The following is a 14,822-nucleotide window of genomic DNA, read 5'->3' on the forward strand; positions in this document are numbered from 1 at the left end:
GGAGAGCTGTGTGCACCTAACAGTTTATTACATTGTCCAATATATGCAAGGTTTGCTGCTGGCAATAGCATAACCATACAGGCGGCAAGATTTGAAGAATATGGCTACCCAATACATTTGCATGTGAAAGCTTATTTTAAAGTCCGAGCATGTCAACAGATTAAAATTGTTAATAAAATATTTATTATAAGAATAAAGACATTTTTTTTCAACATTCAATATTTTTTTTTTACAAAAATATATTTTTAAAATAAATTCAATGTATTCGTACACTTTTATTACTGGAACTCAAACCTGAATCTGGGCTTTCAATTCCACAATGCATGCATAAACCAGAAAGCCAGCTCACGTATACACACATCTGCAAAGTTGGACCTTAGCAGTAACCCTTACTGCTCCAGGACAGCTGAGTAATGCTCAGCTGCTTTGGCAAAAAAAATTTCATAAATGCTAGCAATTACCTTTTTGTTTTATTGCTGCAATGAGAAATCAGACTTAACACAGAGATGGGGTTGCCAAGAACAAAGAGGCTCCTATGTGCTTAATAGTGACAAGAAGAAAGAAATTTTGCTGTTTTGAGATTCAATGCACATTCAGTTGATTAGTGAATGGAACCTGCAAATCACTTACAGCAAAGGTAATGAAAAGTGAGTCCATTGCCTATGCAGGATCCTTTGGATCTGCATTGCAGAGGCCATTTAGTGGGAATATTGCTAACCCATGACCTATTTACCAGGCCAATATTCCTGCTTATTCACAGATGCATCAAATAGGAGTTAATGAACCAATGTTTAGTTTGATTAGAGTTCTCTTTTAAATAGTTACAAATATTTTCCACTAGATTTTTAGGGATGGATGTGTTGGGTTAGATTCAACAGAGTAGAGCCCATCTTTCCATCTTACTAGTGCATGCAGTTGCAAGTGGGGGTATTTCTGAGACATCTGACGAGGTCTTAGTATACAATTTCAGGAGCAAATAAAATAAAGTATTTGAAGTTAATATATATGAAAGGCAGTCTATTACTTGGCTGAATATTATACTTGAAATAACTGAATTGTTTATATCTAGCTAAATATATCCACCATGCTCTGTCACTCCTCTGAGGCAGGTTACCATGTTAGGTAGTGCTTCTCTGACAGGCAGACAGTAACAGTTCTTTTCAAACTTGTTTTGCAGAATTGCCCTGTGTAGATTAGTGAGTTCAGTGACATTGCATTTGGGCTCACAGCAGTCACACTAGTGAGCAAGACAAGGGCCCCTGGATGTAACTCCATGTGCTTACCTGTGACAGTGGAGGTGCCTGATGATCAGGCACTGATAATCCTGAATGAGGCAGAAGTGGACTCATCGCTGGATAAAGGTAAGTGGGGATTGGAAGGGGGATTTCAATGGGGGAATTCTATTTGTAATGGGGGGAGCTTCAACAAAGGGAGGTATCTGTGTGCACAATATGAGGAGGATGTCTCTGCAATAGGGGTTTCTCTGCACTATGGGTGAAGAGGTTGTCTGTGCAAAATGGCATGTTATCCATCAACAAAGTTGGGGAGTCTGCCCAAATAGTGGTTGTAACTGAAAAATCACTATATCTATAATATAAATGTCTAGTGGCGTGTGTTAGTCTGTCTGTGTGTGTGTGGAAAAAATAAAACCAAGCTGCAGCGCCACCTGCTGGGCGGAGTTATACACTGACCTACTAAATTCTTAGTGTGTGTGTGGAAAAAAAAAAAGAAAGGGCTGAAATTTGGTATACTAAGATGTTTTTAATTTGTTAATTTAATTTAATTGTTAAAAGTGTTTATAAAGATTTAAAAAAAAATATATATATATTTCTTGAAGGAGAAGTGACAGTTGGGAGTGGTTGGTGGTTGCCGGGGGTGACAGTGGAGAGTGGTTGGTGGTTGAGGCCTGGGCTATGGCCCAAATGCATGACAAGAACCTTTTTAACACCTTAAGTAGCTTGATTTGACTAGAATGCATGAGTATCATGCACGGGTTAACTTGTAATATATATAAAGCAATAACAGCGAAACACGCGTCAGCATTACCACTGTATACCTTCACTGGCACACTCATTTGTAAAATAATGACTATAGATATTAAATGATAAAATATTGATTAATCAGAAACAGAGGTAGTTATTTGTGGCCATAAAGGAAGAGATGGAAAGTGTTGAGGAAAGTTACTATCCAAATAGATGTAACTTTCTGCAGTACAATGGATGAATAGTAAGCAGGTCAGACTAAATTATACAAGCGATAAATAAATTAACTTCTTGTAAGCTAGAGAAGCAATGGCTGATAATCAAAAATATTTTTAGCTAAATCCAGTTGAAATGATTGAAAACAGGTTACAATTTGTAGACTGTTTAGTAATCAAGAATACTTTCTATATAAGTTAAGAACTTAAATATAAATGATTACAATATTGCTTTTAACCTCAGCACATGAAGTATAACAGACTAGTTCTAGCTGCTCTTTGCGAACCAGTGTAAGAAGGAAGACAAAATCAAAAGAAATAGTCTAAACAATAATAGTAAACTGGGACCATTACAGAGTAAGATAAACTTGCAAAATGGATACAGTTGTACACCATACATAATCACCATTATTCTTTTTGGCCAACAATCTGCATACGAGATATATAAAAATTATTCTATTGTACTTGAATGAAACTGTTTTTAATGATTATTATAAAAGCTAAAAGCTAAATTTTAAAATCAAAATTACATTTCAAAACAAGAAGTTAGCCGTTAAATGCATCGCACATGAAACCCTCTTTTCTTTCTTCTTTGCAAATACTGATTAGTCCCTGAGAGGGTTCAGTGGTGCCACGTCCCCAAAAAAACAAAACTTGCCTAGCAAATAATAACAGAGGAGTTGGCATATGAATATCAAAATAACTGTGTGCTGTGATAATCTTGAGTACTACATAATATATCAGCTGCTGAAGAAGGGCCATTTACATCACTGCTGCTGGTTTGAATCAGACAAGCGATGGCAAGAGAGTAAATATTGTGCACTGAGTCACTATAGGCATTGGGGTACTCAGCCTATTTGTGTATCACTGGAGTGTAAGTAATATGTTGTATTTTATCCTGCATCATTCCACCCAAAACTCCATTTGTAGTTCTAGGAGGAATTAGCTCTAATAACACAATAATTCTGAAGTCTTGCGGAAGGAATGACATGTTACTTAAAAGGAGGATTTCTGCACAATTCTGTATTTCAGGTTGTAAAGTGGAACTACAAAAAAAAAGATTATTAATTATACTGTCTTACCTGTCTCCAAATGTCTAAACGGGTGTTTATTTATTATTTATAATAAAATAATGTGATCATACAAAACATGGTGCCACTCAGAGATCATATAGAATTGTCCTTTGAGTGGCATAGACATCAAAACGATATAATGTAAAAGGTATTTTGAATGGAAAGTTAGATTAATGATAGGAGGCAGCACAAATTTATGAACTGACTGCTGCTAGCACTAAAGCTGCGACTGTGTAAAAAGCAATGTCACCTAAATGACATGTTAAACTACACTTTCAGTGGTGTAAATATCATTGGTCCTGGTGTAATAATATACCCAAGGGTCAACTTTTTAGACTGAGGAGAAATTGTACCCGAATAGCGACATTTCAAGAACCGGCAAGGGATTTACTGACCTCATTTAAGACTCAAGGATACCCAGAAGGTCTTCTTGATAGGGCTTTTAAGGAGGTCCTAGAACCTAGTAAGGATCAGCTTTTATGTGGATAGGAAAAGGGGAAGGTATAATTTGTAAACGATCAAGAAGATGAGTGCAAGGTAACCCCAATTTTTGTAAGTCAATACAACTCTTGGTCAGGAAAGATTAATAGAATTATCCAAAAGAACTAATCTCTTTTACAACATGATACTATATTGAATAGATGTGTTGGAGCAAAATTCAAAATAGTCTTTAGGAGAGGTGTAACGCTAAAAAATAAATTGGTACCTAGTTTTTTTAAGAAAATTAATCAGTCTCCAGATGATTTGGCTAAAGGTATGAATCCTATTAATTGCCTTCCAGAAAAACCTAAAGGATTCTTCAAATGCAACATAAATAATTGTATGACTTGCCCTCTAGTGTGTAATAAGAAGATGTTTTTTGAGTCTTTTGCATCAAAAGAAAAACATTGTATAAAAAGTTTTATGAATTGTCATTGTAATTTATATTATATAATGTATTTGTTGCCTACTATATGTAGGTTGCACAATGAGGTCCCTTAATACAAGATTTTTAGCGCATAAGAGGAATATTTGTAAGAAGATGGGCTCTCGTAGCCTTTTGAGGCATGCTAGTCAAGTACATGGAGGAGACATTAATAGCATTAAGGTTTTTTCAATTGAACAAATAAAACCCACCCATAGAGGTGGGGATTGATTTGAAAGACTTTGGAAAAGAGAGGAATTTTGAATTTTGTTCACTTTGGACGCTTTTTCCGAGAGATTTAAATGAGGCCATTGAGCTTAACTGGATTTATTAAGTTGTTTTTCATCCCCCTCTGCTGTTGCCCTGCTCTTCGAAAATTATTTTGTAAATCTAGCTGCTAGTACATCCGTATGGGCCTATTAGAATTTACCATGCCTATATGTTTATATTGCTCTTGGAAAACAAGAAGCGTATTATTGGAAAGTATTATTGCAGCTGGTCCATAAACCAAGAGGTGTTAGGCAAGAGGAATTGTTTGTATCGGTCTTTATTGATTGGTTAGATGATATTACTAGATAGTAATTTTAAGTGGGGTCTATTCTATGGATGATAACTATAACTCTTGGTTTTGTTAATTGTATTCATTGTTACAGAAATACATTCATCATCATTTATTTATATAGCGCCAGCAAATTCCGTAGCACTTTACAATTGGGAACAAACATTGATAAGACAATACTGGGTAATACATACAGACAAAGAGGTAAGAGCACCCTGCTTGCAAGCTTACAATCTATAGGACAATGGGAGTTAGAAACACAAGGACATGTGCTACATCATATTGCACAATTAACCAGCTAGAATGCACAGGTAAAAGTATTAAGTGGGTCGTGTGTGTTGCAATGTTGGTCAGAGGGTCGTTGTCTTGCGTTAGCAGTGTAGAGGATGGTAATAGGGTAATCTAGGGAAATTAAGATGGTGGTTGAGGAATATCATAACCTTGTCTGAAGAAGTGGGTTTTCAGTGAACGCTTGAAGGTTTGAAGACTAGAGGAAAGTCCTACTGTGCAAGGGAGGGAATTCCACAAAGTGGGTGCAGCCCAGAAAAAATCCTGTAACCGAAAGTGGGAGGATGTGATGAGTGTGGAAGAGAGACGCAGATCTTGTGCAGAACGGAGGTGTCAAGTTGGGAGATATTTTGAGACAAGTGAGGAAATGTATATCGGTGCAATTTTGTTGATGGCCTTGTATGTTAGTAGAAGAATTGTATATTGGATTTGTTGAAATACAGGCAGCCAATGTAGAGATTGACAGAGTGGCTCAGCAGAGGAAGAACGGTTAGTAAGGAAAATCAATCTAGCCGCTGCGTGCAAAATAGATTGTAGGGGTTCAAGTCTGACTTTGGGAAGACCAGTAAGGAGGGAATTGCAATAGTCGATGCGGGAGATGATGAGTGCATGAATTAATGTTTTTGCGGTGTCTTGTGTCAGATATGTGCGTATTCTGGAAATGTTCTTTAGGTGTATGTAACATGATTTAGATATAGATATATATATACATTGACTTAATACTTGACAGGTTCTCTATATGTAAGGTTTGAATAGAAATGTTTTATGGTTATTTGAATCTTTAGGTGTTTATCAGTAATTTAAGAAAAATTCTTGACTAGTCATTGACCTGTTTGATGGCTCAACAAGACAGTAACTGTGATAACAACATGTTTTATCCCAGGGTATAATAATAATTATTTTATATTTTTTTAGTTTTATGGTATTTTTTAAGTAAAAAAGTATTTTTTATGTTTATATGATTTAAATAATTAGAGAGTTGTAATCGAGCGATAATGTCCGTTTTTCAATATTTTAAAGTCACCATTTGTAATTAAAAATAAGTTGTTTGCCAATGAGGTTCCACCTAATCTTTAGTGCTCCTTGAATCCTATAGGCTTAATATTCTTTTTAAGGAAGAGGATTTTGGACATGCTAACATTCTCTGACGGAACCACATGTAAACAGTGGAGAAACGCGTAAGAGTTATGCTTATCAGTGTGAATAAGAAGAATGAGTATTTCTCCTGACAGTCTGATGGTCTTTACAAAAAGGCTCAAGAAATACACCAAGTACGTTTGTGGTGGTTTTAAACCACATGGTCTAACTGATATTACTGATAAAGGCTTAAAGCCCAGAGTGCTGGCACTCTCTTATATCTATTATCCGACACCTGCACTGCAGCGCATTATGGGTAAAAATACCTTGTACTTTGCTAGAGAGGAGAGCTGACTTAAAGGTGACAGCTGATTCAATACGAATATTAAATCCTCTACAGGAATCGGAAGGATGACTATGAATGATTTTTCTTCTTTATTTGCTCATATTGTCATCAAAACTGAAGAGGATCAATTTAAACGTGCTCTTGCTATGGCGTGCATTAGTAAATAGGATCTCAGCGTATAAAGCCCTATACTGACTTATTTCAAGTGGCTAAGGATCTGTTGAGCTATATATCATCTCAATTCCATACTTCTTTACTTGGATTATATTTATCAGTCTGTTTAATCGAACATTTTGGCCTGGATTCAGTTTTTCTTCCTTGGACAGTGTTTGTGATTATCTTCTGGGGAGTGCACCCCCAGTATTAATTTATAATATTCATATTATCAAAATCACACAGACTTTACCCTATATGCTGATTTAGGAGGTGGATTTATCTATCTATTTGTATGTGTTTATGTAGTAATTGCATGTTATTTTAAAGATAATTACTATTAAAAGTATTTGTATTACAAACATTATGTCTGCGCCAGGCATCGACGTCAGGTCTTATTTCTAATATCTACTCTGAACTAACTACCTCTTCTCCTTCTCGGGACCCTCATGAGATGTCATGGGAACATGACCTGGGCTCTCCTCTTGATTATGAGGAGTGGTCAGAAATCCGGGCAATGCTGCCTCCAGCTCAATATGCGTTCGGATAAAGGAAAACATCTACAAACTCCTCTACCGATGGTATTATGTCCCTACTCGACTACAAAAGATACTGCCCGATTCCTCTGACAGATGTTGGCGTCTATGCTCTGGCGTGGGCTCTTTCTTACATATATAGTGGGACTGCCCTAAACTGATTCCCTTTGATAGAAATGTTAATTCAAACCCCCTTACCTTTTGATCCTAAATTTTTCCTTCTACCCCTCGGGTTCCCCACGGCCACTAGACACCAAAATAAACTTGCTCGTCACATTATTTCAGCAGCCACATGTCAAATCGCCATAGATAGGAAACAGGCTGCCCCCCCTTCATTCTCCGCTGTAACTAATAGGGTTTGGCACAAGTATAAGATGGAATACATGACTAGCATTATACGAAACACAGCCAAATCTTTTAAGAAGATTTGGGACCCCTGGATGTCTCATTTTCAATACCGCTCCCCCTTCTCCTAATCGTACCCCCTCCCCTTACATAGCCTTCTCCCCCCTCCCCCCCTTTCATTGCCTCTGACTCAGGAGGGACTCCCCTTGCTCCCCTCCTTTTTCCCCTCCACCTCTCATTTTCTCGCTTATCTTCTTCTTTTTCTTCCTTCTTCTTTTCTTTCTTCTCTTTTATACAAAAAAAATAAAAAAATGCCGGTCTTTATTCCTTAGAATCTGAGCTATCTTATCTCCGAGACATGGAGAATTCTACCTCACTAGCCTATGTACTAAATCTATTCTGTTTGATATAACATTTATCCTTTTGTACTGTTAATTCTTTTTTGACCGTTAATAAACACTTGTTTAAAAAAAAAAAAAAAAAGTATTTGTATTTCAATTGATTGGTGTTCTGCAGAAGTCAGTGAACAGCGCCTATCTTCTCTTTTGAGTGTAAATATCACTACACCACGCTAAAGCAAAAAAGAAGTTGTCAGTGAATTTTAATGATACAAAGCAGTGTTCATTCAGGAATATAAATGAAACACTAGGGATCTGGTATTTGTACTAGAATACTAGATCTCTATGCATATTTATATATTTATAAATATGCATAGGGATCTGGTATTCTAGTACAAACAACAAAAACTGACAAACCAGTAAGGCTAAATCTCTGTATGCTGCTATAACAACTTGATTGACAATAAAATAAGATCTGACTACATTAGTCCTTTTATGAACAAACAAAATCAAAAATCAAAAGCATAATGTGATATGATAAAACTTGATAGACTCTCAATTCCATGATAACTTGCAACAGTGAGAAACCTCAAATCACAAAAGTAATTACATTAAAAATGACATTTGCATCAAATGTAACAATTGAGGACTGAGGTCTTAACTATACAAGTGGAAGAGAACAAATTCTCATTAATGAAAAAGTAATAAATGATATACTTGAAAACAGAAACATAACAGGGCTTTATTTCCTTATAAATTGATCTACTATACTTCCTTGTAATAATCTACAAAAGATTATACTTCTGACTAAAAGAAGGGTGACTAAACAATGGGAATTATAAAGAGTAAAATGTAATATAACTTATAATAATAGACTGAAATCACAGCACATTGACTCTGCCAAGGAAACAGATTGTTATAGATTGCAATTCACAATCTTTCCCTTTTTCAATCTATTATTTTTACATTAAAAGTTCACTAAAATACTTAGTTGATATCATTTTAAATTCATAATAAAGTATTATACATTTTAATTAATGTGGATATATTTAGAGTGCCCCCATAACAGATTATTTCTATTTGAATATTTCCGAGACAGTCTGTCCATTATCCCAAATAACTGCCTTGGAGCAGTTTCTATGCTACCGTAAAAAGCTATGATTGCCAATATATATTATCTATTTATCACTTAATCATATATAATTCATAGTTTAGATAGAGGTGTCAATACCCGTGGTGTTCAACCTGTTTTAGGTGGGACCAGAGCCGAAACTTAGAATTCTAGCGCCTGGGGTGAGAAAGACAAATGCCGCCCCCCTTGCCCTCAATTTTAAACAAATTAACCTAAAATATTCATAAATTGCGCCCCCCTTCACTGTTGCGCCCTGGGCGTTCGCCCCTGTCGCACAGCCCTAGTTATTGGGTGGTACCGCCAATTCACAGTGCAACATTGTTTTGAATCCCCAATATTGAAGTTTTCCAATAAAATATTTAGGTTATCTGACGATAGGTAATTCTTCAAATTAAATACTGGGCCCACCTTTCTAGACTAAACCAGTAGTATGCACTCTGTGGTTCCCAGTTGTAGATACAGATTACAGATACTGCCAAGTGTCTTGGCAGCACATGCAGTTGATACTTGTAGTTCCACAAGAGCTGATGATCGGCACTTACGGCTAGACTAAACATTATGTTAGTTCTGGGGTGATTTTTATAGCATACGCTATACGCTATGTCATCAATGACAGACCCCCGACATCACCAAACTCTGGACGAACTCAGCCTGTCACAATTGGCCGCACACTCTCGTCACGTGATTTGATGGACCAGATTAAGTAATAAATAGGGGAAGCGTGACATCCCCTACACGTGCTTACAAGCAATTGTCTCTGCCCTCCCCTGGTACTATCTACGGGTCTCGTTCTCATCTTTACAACAACGAACACCCGATAATAAGGGCGCACTCTTTGTCGCCACATGTGACTCCAGACCACCCCTTCTGGAACGTCTGGTTTCTTCCAACAGTCAGTGTTTACAGTCAGCGAGCTCTGGGATCTGCCACCTTTATAGGGGAGGATGATTATGTATTTACGGTATACTAGCTACACTTAGGTGTTTAGTACGTCGATTATGGTTTCGGCTTGGTGTAAAAGTAGTATTATTTATAATGGAGACGACTATAGAGCTGTGTAAACTCTCGGGTTTTATAGATTATTTCAGTTGCAGTATCACACCCCGTGGAACTGTTGAAATGGTTCGACCTTCTGTATAGTAACTCTATCACAGGCAGTTATTTCTCAGTGAGTGAGGAGCCGGCTGAGAGCTCGGCCCTGGGGAGGAGATGAGGCCTATTTTCTGTTGCTACTCAACGCGTTCTAGCCTATCGTGCACACAGCAACCTGTCAAAGCGGCAGAGGAGGGATGAGGGCTTCGGGCCTGCGGAGCCGTCATGGAAACCGCTAAGAGCCCTGAGAGAAAACGCCGGCGCAGCCCTGGAGTGCGGCCCCTGAGAGAGCGGCTCCCCGCCCCCCTCAACGTGCAGCCCTTGAACGGGAGCCGCCGACTAGAGCTCTCGGAGGAGAAAGAGGATGAGCAGGTGAGCAGGCCTCGTTTGTCCTGCAGTAACTTACGGCCCCGGTACAGTTTGTTGTCGGAGATCGGACGCGGCAGTTACGGAGTGGTGTACGAGGCCGTTGCCCGGAAGAGTGGTTCTCGGGTGGCGGTGAAGAAGATCCGCTGTGACGCACCAGAGAACGTGGAGCTGGCCCTGTCCGAGTTCTGGGCCCTGACCAGCCTACGCCGCCGCCACCCCAACATCGTGCGCTTCGAGGAGTGCGTCCTGCAGAGGAACGGCCTGGCCCAGAAGATGAGCCACGGGAACAAGAGCAGCCAGCTGTACCTGCGCCTGGTGGAGACCTCGCTCAAAGGTATCGGGGTGCCAGCAATGTACAGGCCGATGGGGGTGTGTCAGTGCCACAGGCTGAGGGGAGAGTCAGGGCTCTGCACAGGCCTGGGATGGGGAGTGTTGCACAAATTGGTGCTTTGAGGCCTTTAGGCGGAGAGTGAGGCATGGATCTCGGGGCTGTAGGTAGTGCAGGCCTGAGAGTGGACACGGGGAGAGCCAGTAATGGAGACAGGAGGTCAGGGACACTGGGTGAGAGCTTGAGGTAGGGTACTGAGCATGTACTCTCGGAGGTGCCAACAGTGGATGTGAGGGACTGAGTGGTATCGGTGACTTTAGACTGGATTTCAGGATGTACCAGACGGCAAGATCGTGGAGGCAGGCCTGGGCCTGAAGTCTGTGAGGGTGCCAGTAATTAGGTGCTAAAGCCTGTGGAGCTGTCAGTATATTGGGCTAGTGGGAAAGCTGCAGCAGGTGACTGGCTGATGTCTGAGATGGAGACTTGGGACTGTTGGTACTGCAGGCTGAAGCCCTTGTAGTTGTTTATAAGGTTGATGCACAACTTCTGGAGTTAGGGATATAAGGAGTGTAGCAATTGAAGAATGGGATTTGTCTTGGTAGTCACAGAGCCCTTTTGCTTATGAAAACTCAAGTATTGCACATGCATGGTTGTGTCTTGTGCCCAATATACATACAATATCCTTTTTAAAATACCTTTGAGATGAACAGGTGGTATATTTATCATTACTTGTGGTGGTTGTAAGGTGCCCCCTGTTTATTGTGTCTGCATCAAACAGACCAGAATAACATTGTCTAACTTTCTCCATAACCTGGTGGGTGGATGTGAGAATTATTTGCAAAGATTTGCAAAGAGAGTTGTATTGGTAAACTACTCCAAGTTATCCTGTCACCAGTTGCTCTAGTTTGTTTGTTTCGTTACGACCTGCGAGAGCATTTTATGCCACTAAGACCTTTCACTTGTTGGGTGTAAGGCAGCAGTGGATTATCCTTTCTCTGGCAGTATGGTCATTGACATCCTTTTGTAGGTTAAACTAGTCTATTTAGTTTATACATGCTGTTCAGATTGAGTTTTGACAAAATCTAATCCTCAGTCTGATCTTTGATCAGCACAGTAGGTGACCTACTCTTTAACTTTATGAAAGGGGTACATTGTAGTGTGAACAGTTTACTGTAGTTTATTTTCTACAGTGACTGCCCAAGAACAGTCAAATATGTAAACATCTATATTATCCATGTCCCTAGAGGCTTTATTACAAGCATAGTCACGTTACTACATGGAACAGAAGGTATGAATTGTACATCTGTCACCTCATAGCAAAAATCAACCCTCATCTGTTGAATGGCTTCATATGTCTAGTTTGCTGGTACATTCATGATTTGATTCAGCCTGTCATATCTCTGCTGTTGGAAACAGCTGAGTCTTATCTATAATTGGCCTTTATTAGAGGATTGTTGCTTGAACCCTAGGGAGTTAGCATTCCCTGGTTAATGTTTATGGGTAACACAAATGGTTATAACAACATCCCGAATCCCTTATGTTTGCTGTGAAATAAGGTGGTAGCAGGACTGCTAGGTATTCCGACTATGATCCTTGGCTGACTACTTTAAATCGCCTTCTGTATAATAGCAAAAACTTGCTCCATATAGCAAATGGGAATCAATTAAAATAAAATATTAACTTTAAAGTTGGCCTGTTGCCTATATACAATTGCACAATAAACATATAATTGAATATACAACATATAACATGTTACTGTTGCATAGTTTCCTTTTGTAATCTCCTTTTTCCAAGGCAGCATTGCAGTGGGAATCTTCTGGGCAAATATTCATTAGGAATTAATGATCATCTCATGTACTGGCAGGTCTCTACTCAGGACATCTGTGTTAAAAGAACTGTACACATCTGTAAATGCCTATCTCTGCACTGCAGAGAATTGGTAAGGAGAGATTGTATATTTTTGTAGAACACTGCACGATTGTCCAAGCCCATTACGACAAGCTGCATGCTTATTGCCACCTTCTCTGTAATTCATTCCTTTCCCCCCAAACTGCTTTGTACATCTTTCCCAAGTAGAGGGATTGTCCCTGGTATCATACACCATATTGCTGCTTGGCGTCACTGACTGTGGGTAGGGGTGCTCTACTTGTACCTGCACACTGCACGTTCACATCATAACATTGAGCTGCAGCAGCATAGTGACAAATAGTACATGGGAGATCAAAATATAAACCTGTCTGACAACTGGATGACCACCCCAAAATTATTTCCTACTGTATCTACACTTGATGCAAACTTGGCATTCTACCAAATGGAAAAAGCTACCCTAAGGGTCTGTCCAGCTTATTTGTACATGGCGTCTGCTAGGCAAGGTACCACAGTTTATTGTCTGTGTATGATCCCTTTTATACTACTAGTGAAATCGGCAATTTGGGTTGCTTGTTGTGTAGGGACCCAAAACTGCCAGTCCTGATAAGCATCCCAGATCAGAATGCAGATCAAGACTGGCAGGAAAAGTGATCTGCTACTGTAGTAATCAGTTGATTAACTGGGCTTAATGATTTGGTCACTGGTGAACAAATTTGAGGGGCTCTGGACACAAGGTATACTAGTGTATGATCTTTTAAAACTTTTTAAAATTTAACCTAAACTTGTTTAAATTGCCTGACTGGGCTCCAAATCGGTGGTAGGCACTTGTGATTTTTGGGTCCATGGAAGTGTGCAGTCCTTATTGCAACAGTACTCCTCCTGCAAATACTCCGGAAGAACATATGTGTAAAATTAAGTGCTCCTAGGTAATTTGAGTGGTATGCGTAAGGGACTTTTAAAGTGCATTTAACATTACATTTGTGTATACTACACTACTTCACATAGAGGCAGATCTCTGATGCCTCAGCAGCTGACTGGTGGATCTTTCTCACAATTGCCTGTATGCATGATGATCTTTTCAGTTACTATATAAGTTACTATATTCAGTTACTACATGTTTAGGTTATATGGATCCCAAGTGGTCTTGTTTTTCTCTTAATATAAGTTATGCAGGTCTCGCTATTGGTTTCCTGGTTCAATATTTAATACTAGATCTCTTACCTATGAACCGTAAGAACTAAAGGGAAGTATTCATGGATATGATCCTATTGACCTTGCTATTGCATTTCTCATTCTTATTGGCTCTTATATCAGATTATAACCTTTATTTATATATAATGCAATACAAGCAAACATTTATAACTGGTTGTCGTGTATGACTTGAAGTTCTCTGCTCGGCCTATAGAAACACAAGCCTTGTTGTGTTTACTAATGCATCTTTTCTTTCCTTGTAGGAGAACGTATTTTGGGCTACACAGAAGAAGCTTGTTATCTATGGTTTGTGATGGAGTTTTGTGAAGGGGGTGATCTTAATCAGTATGTCTTGTCCAGACGCCCAGACCCAGCTACAAATAAAAGCTTCATGCTACAGCTGACCAGTGCCATTGCTTTCCTGCACAAAAACCAGATTGTTCACCGGGACCTAAAACCTGACAACATTCTAATCACAGAGCGCTCGGGCTCCCCAGTGCTAAAAGTGGCTGACTTTGGCCTCAGCAAAGTTTGCGCTGGACTGGCTCCCCGGGGGAAGGAGAGTACTGGGGGTGGTAGCAATGAGAACAGAACTGTGAATGTCAATAAGTACTGGCTGTCATCTGCTTGTGGCTCAGACTTTTACATGGCTCCTGAGGTGTGGGAAGGACACTACACAGCAAAAGCTGACATATTTGCTCTGGGTATAATCATCTGGGCCATGATAGAGCGGATCACTTTTGTGGATGCAGAGACCAAGAAGGAGCTTCTGGGGACCTACATTAAGCAGGGCAGCGAGATTGTGCCCGTAGGGGAAGCGCTGCTAGAGAACCCAAAGATGGAACTTCACATCCCACAGAAACGCAGGACTTCCATGTCCGAGGGCATCCGGCAACTACTTAAGGACATGCTGGCTGCTAATCCACAGGATAGGCCAGACGCATTTGAGCTAGAGACAAGAATGGACCAAGTTACATGTGCTGCTTGAGGCACAGTTCTGGTAAGTGGGAGCCTTGTTTGTGGGG

General features: G+C 39.5%; 2 protein-coding genes across 7 annotated transcripts in view; both read left to right on the forward strand.

Moving 5' to 3' along the window:
* The first annotated feature begins 9,735 nt into the window (after window positions 1-9,735).
* STK35 (serine/threonine kinase 35) overlaps window positions 9,736-14,822 on the forward strand; it is a 96,231-nt gene continuing 91,144 nt past the window's right edge. For 5 of the 6 annotated variants that reach the window (XR_012677667.1, XM_075176604.1, XM_075176607.1 and 2 more), the window contains exons 1-2: window positions 9,736-10,743; window positions 14,061-14,797. Coding sequence is in view for 5 of the 6 variants with exons in the window: in XM_075176604.1 (XP_075032705.1) it covers window positions 10,266-10,743; window positions 14,061-14,785 (1,203 nt within the window). In the remaining variant the exon portion in view is untranslated. The remainder of the gene's footprint in view (window positions 10,744-14,060; window positions 14,798-14,822) is intronic. The other variant, XM_075176602.1, reaches the window with a different exon arrangement.
* Window positions 14,715-14,822, forward strand: part of FNDC11 (fibronectin type III domain containing 11) — a 42,807-nt gene continuing 42,699 nt past the window's right edge. Inside the window, exon 1 of the mRNA XM_075176611.1 lies at window positions 14,715-14,797. The gene's annotated coding sequence lies outside the window, so the exon portion shown is untranslated. The remainder of the gene's footprint in view (window positions 14,798-14,822) is intronic.

The sequence above is a fragment of the Mixophyes fleayi genome, chromosome 6 (genome assembly GCF_038048845.1).
Source record: "Mixophyes fleayi isolate aMixFle1 chromosome 6, aMixFle1.hap1, whole genome shotgun sequence".
Taxonomy (NCBI): domain Eukaryota; kingdom Metazoa; phylum Chordata; class Amphibia; order Anura; family Limnodynastidae; genus Mixophyes; species Mixophyes fleayi.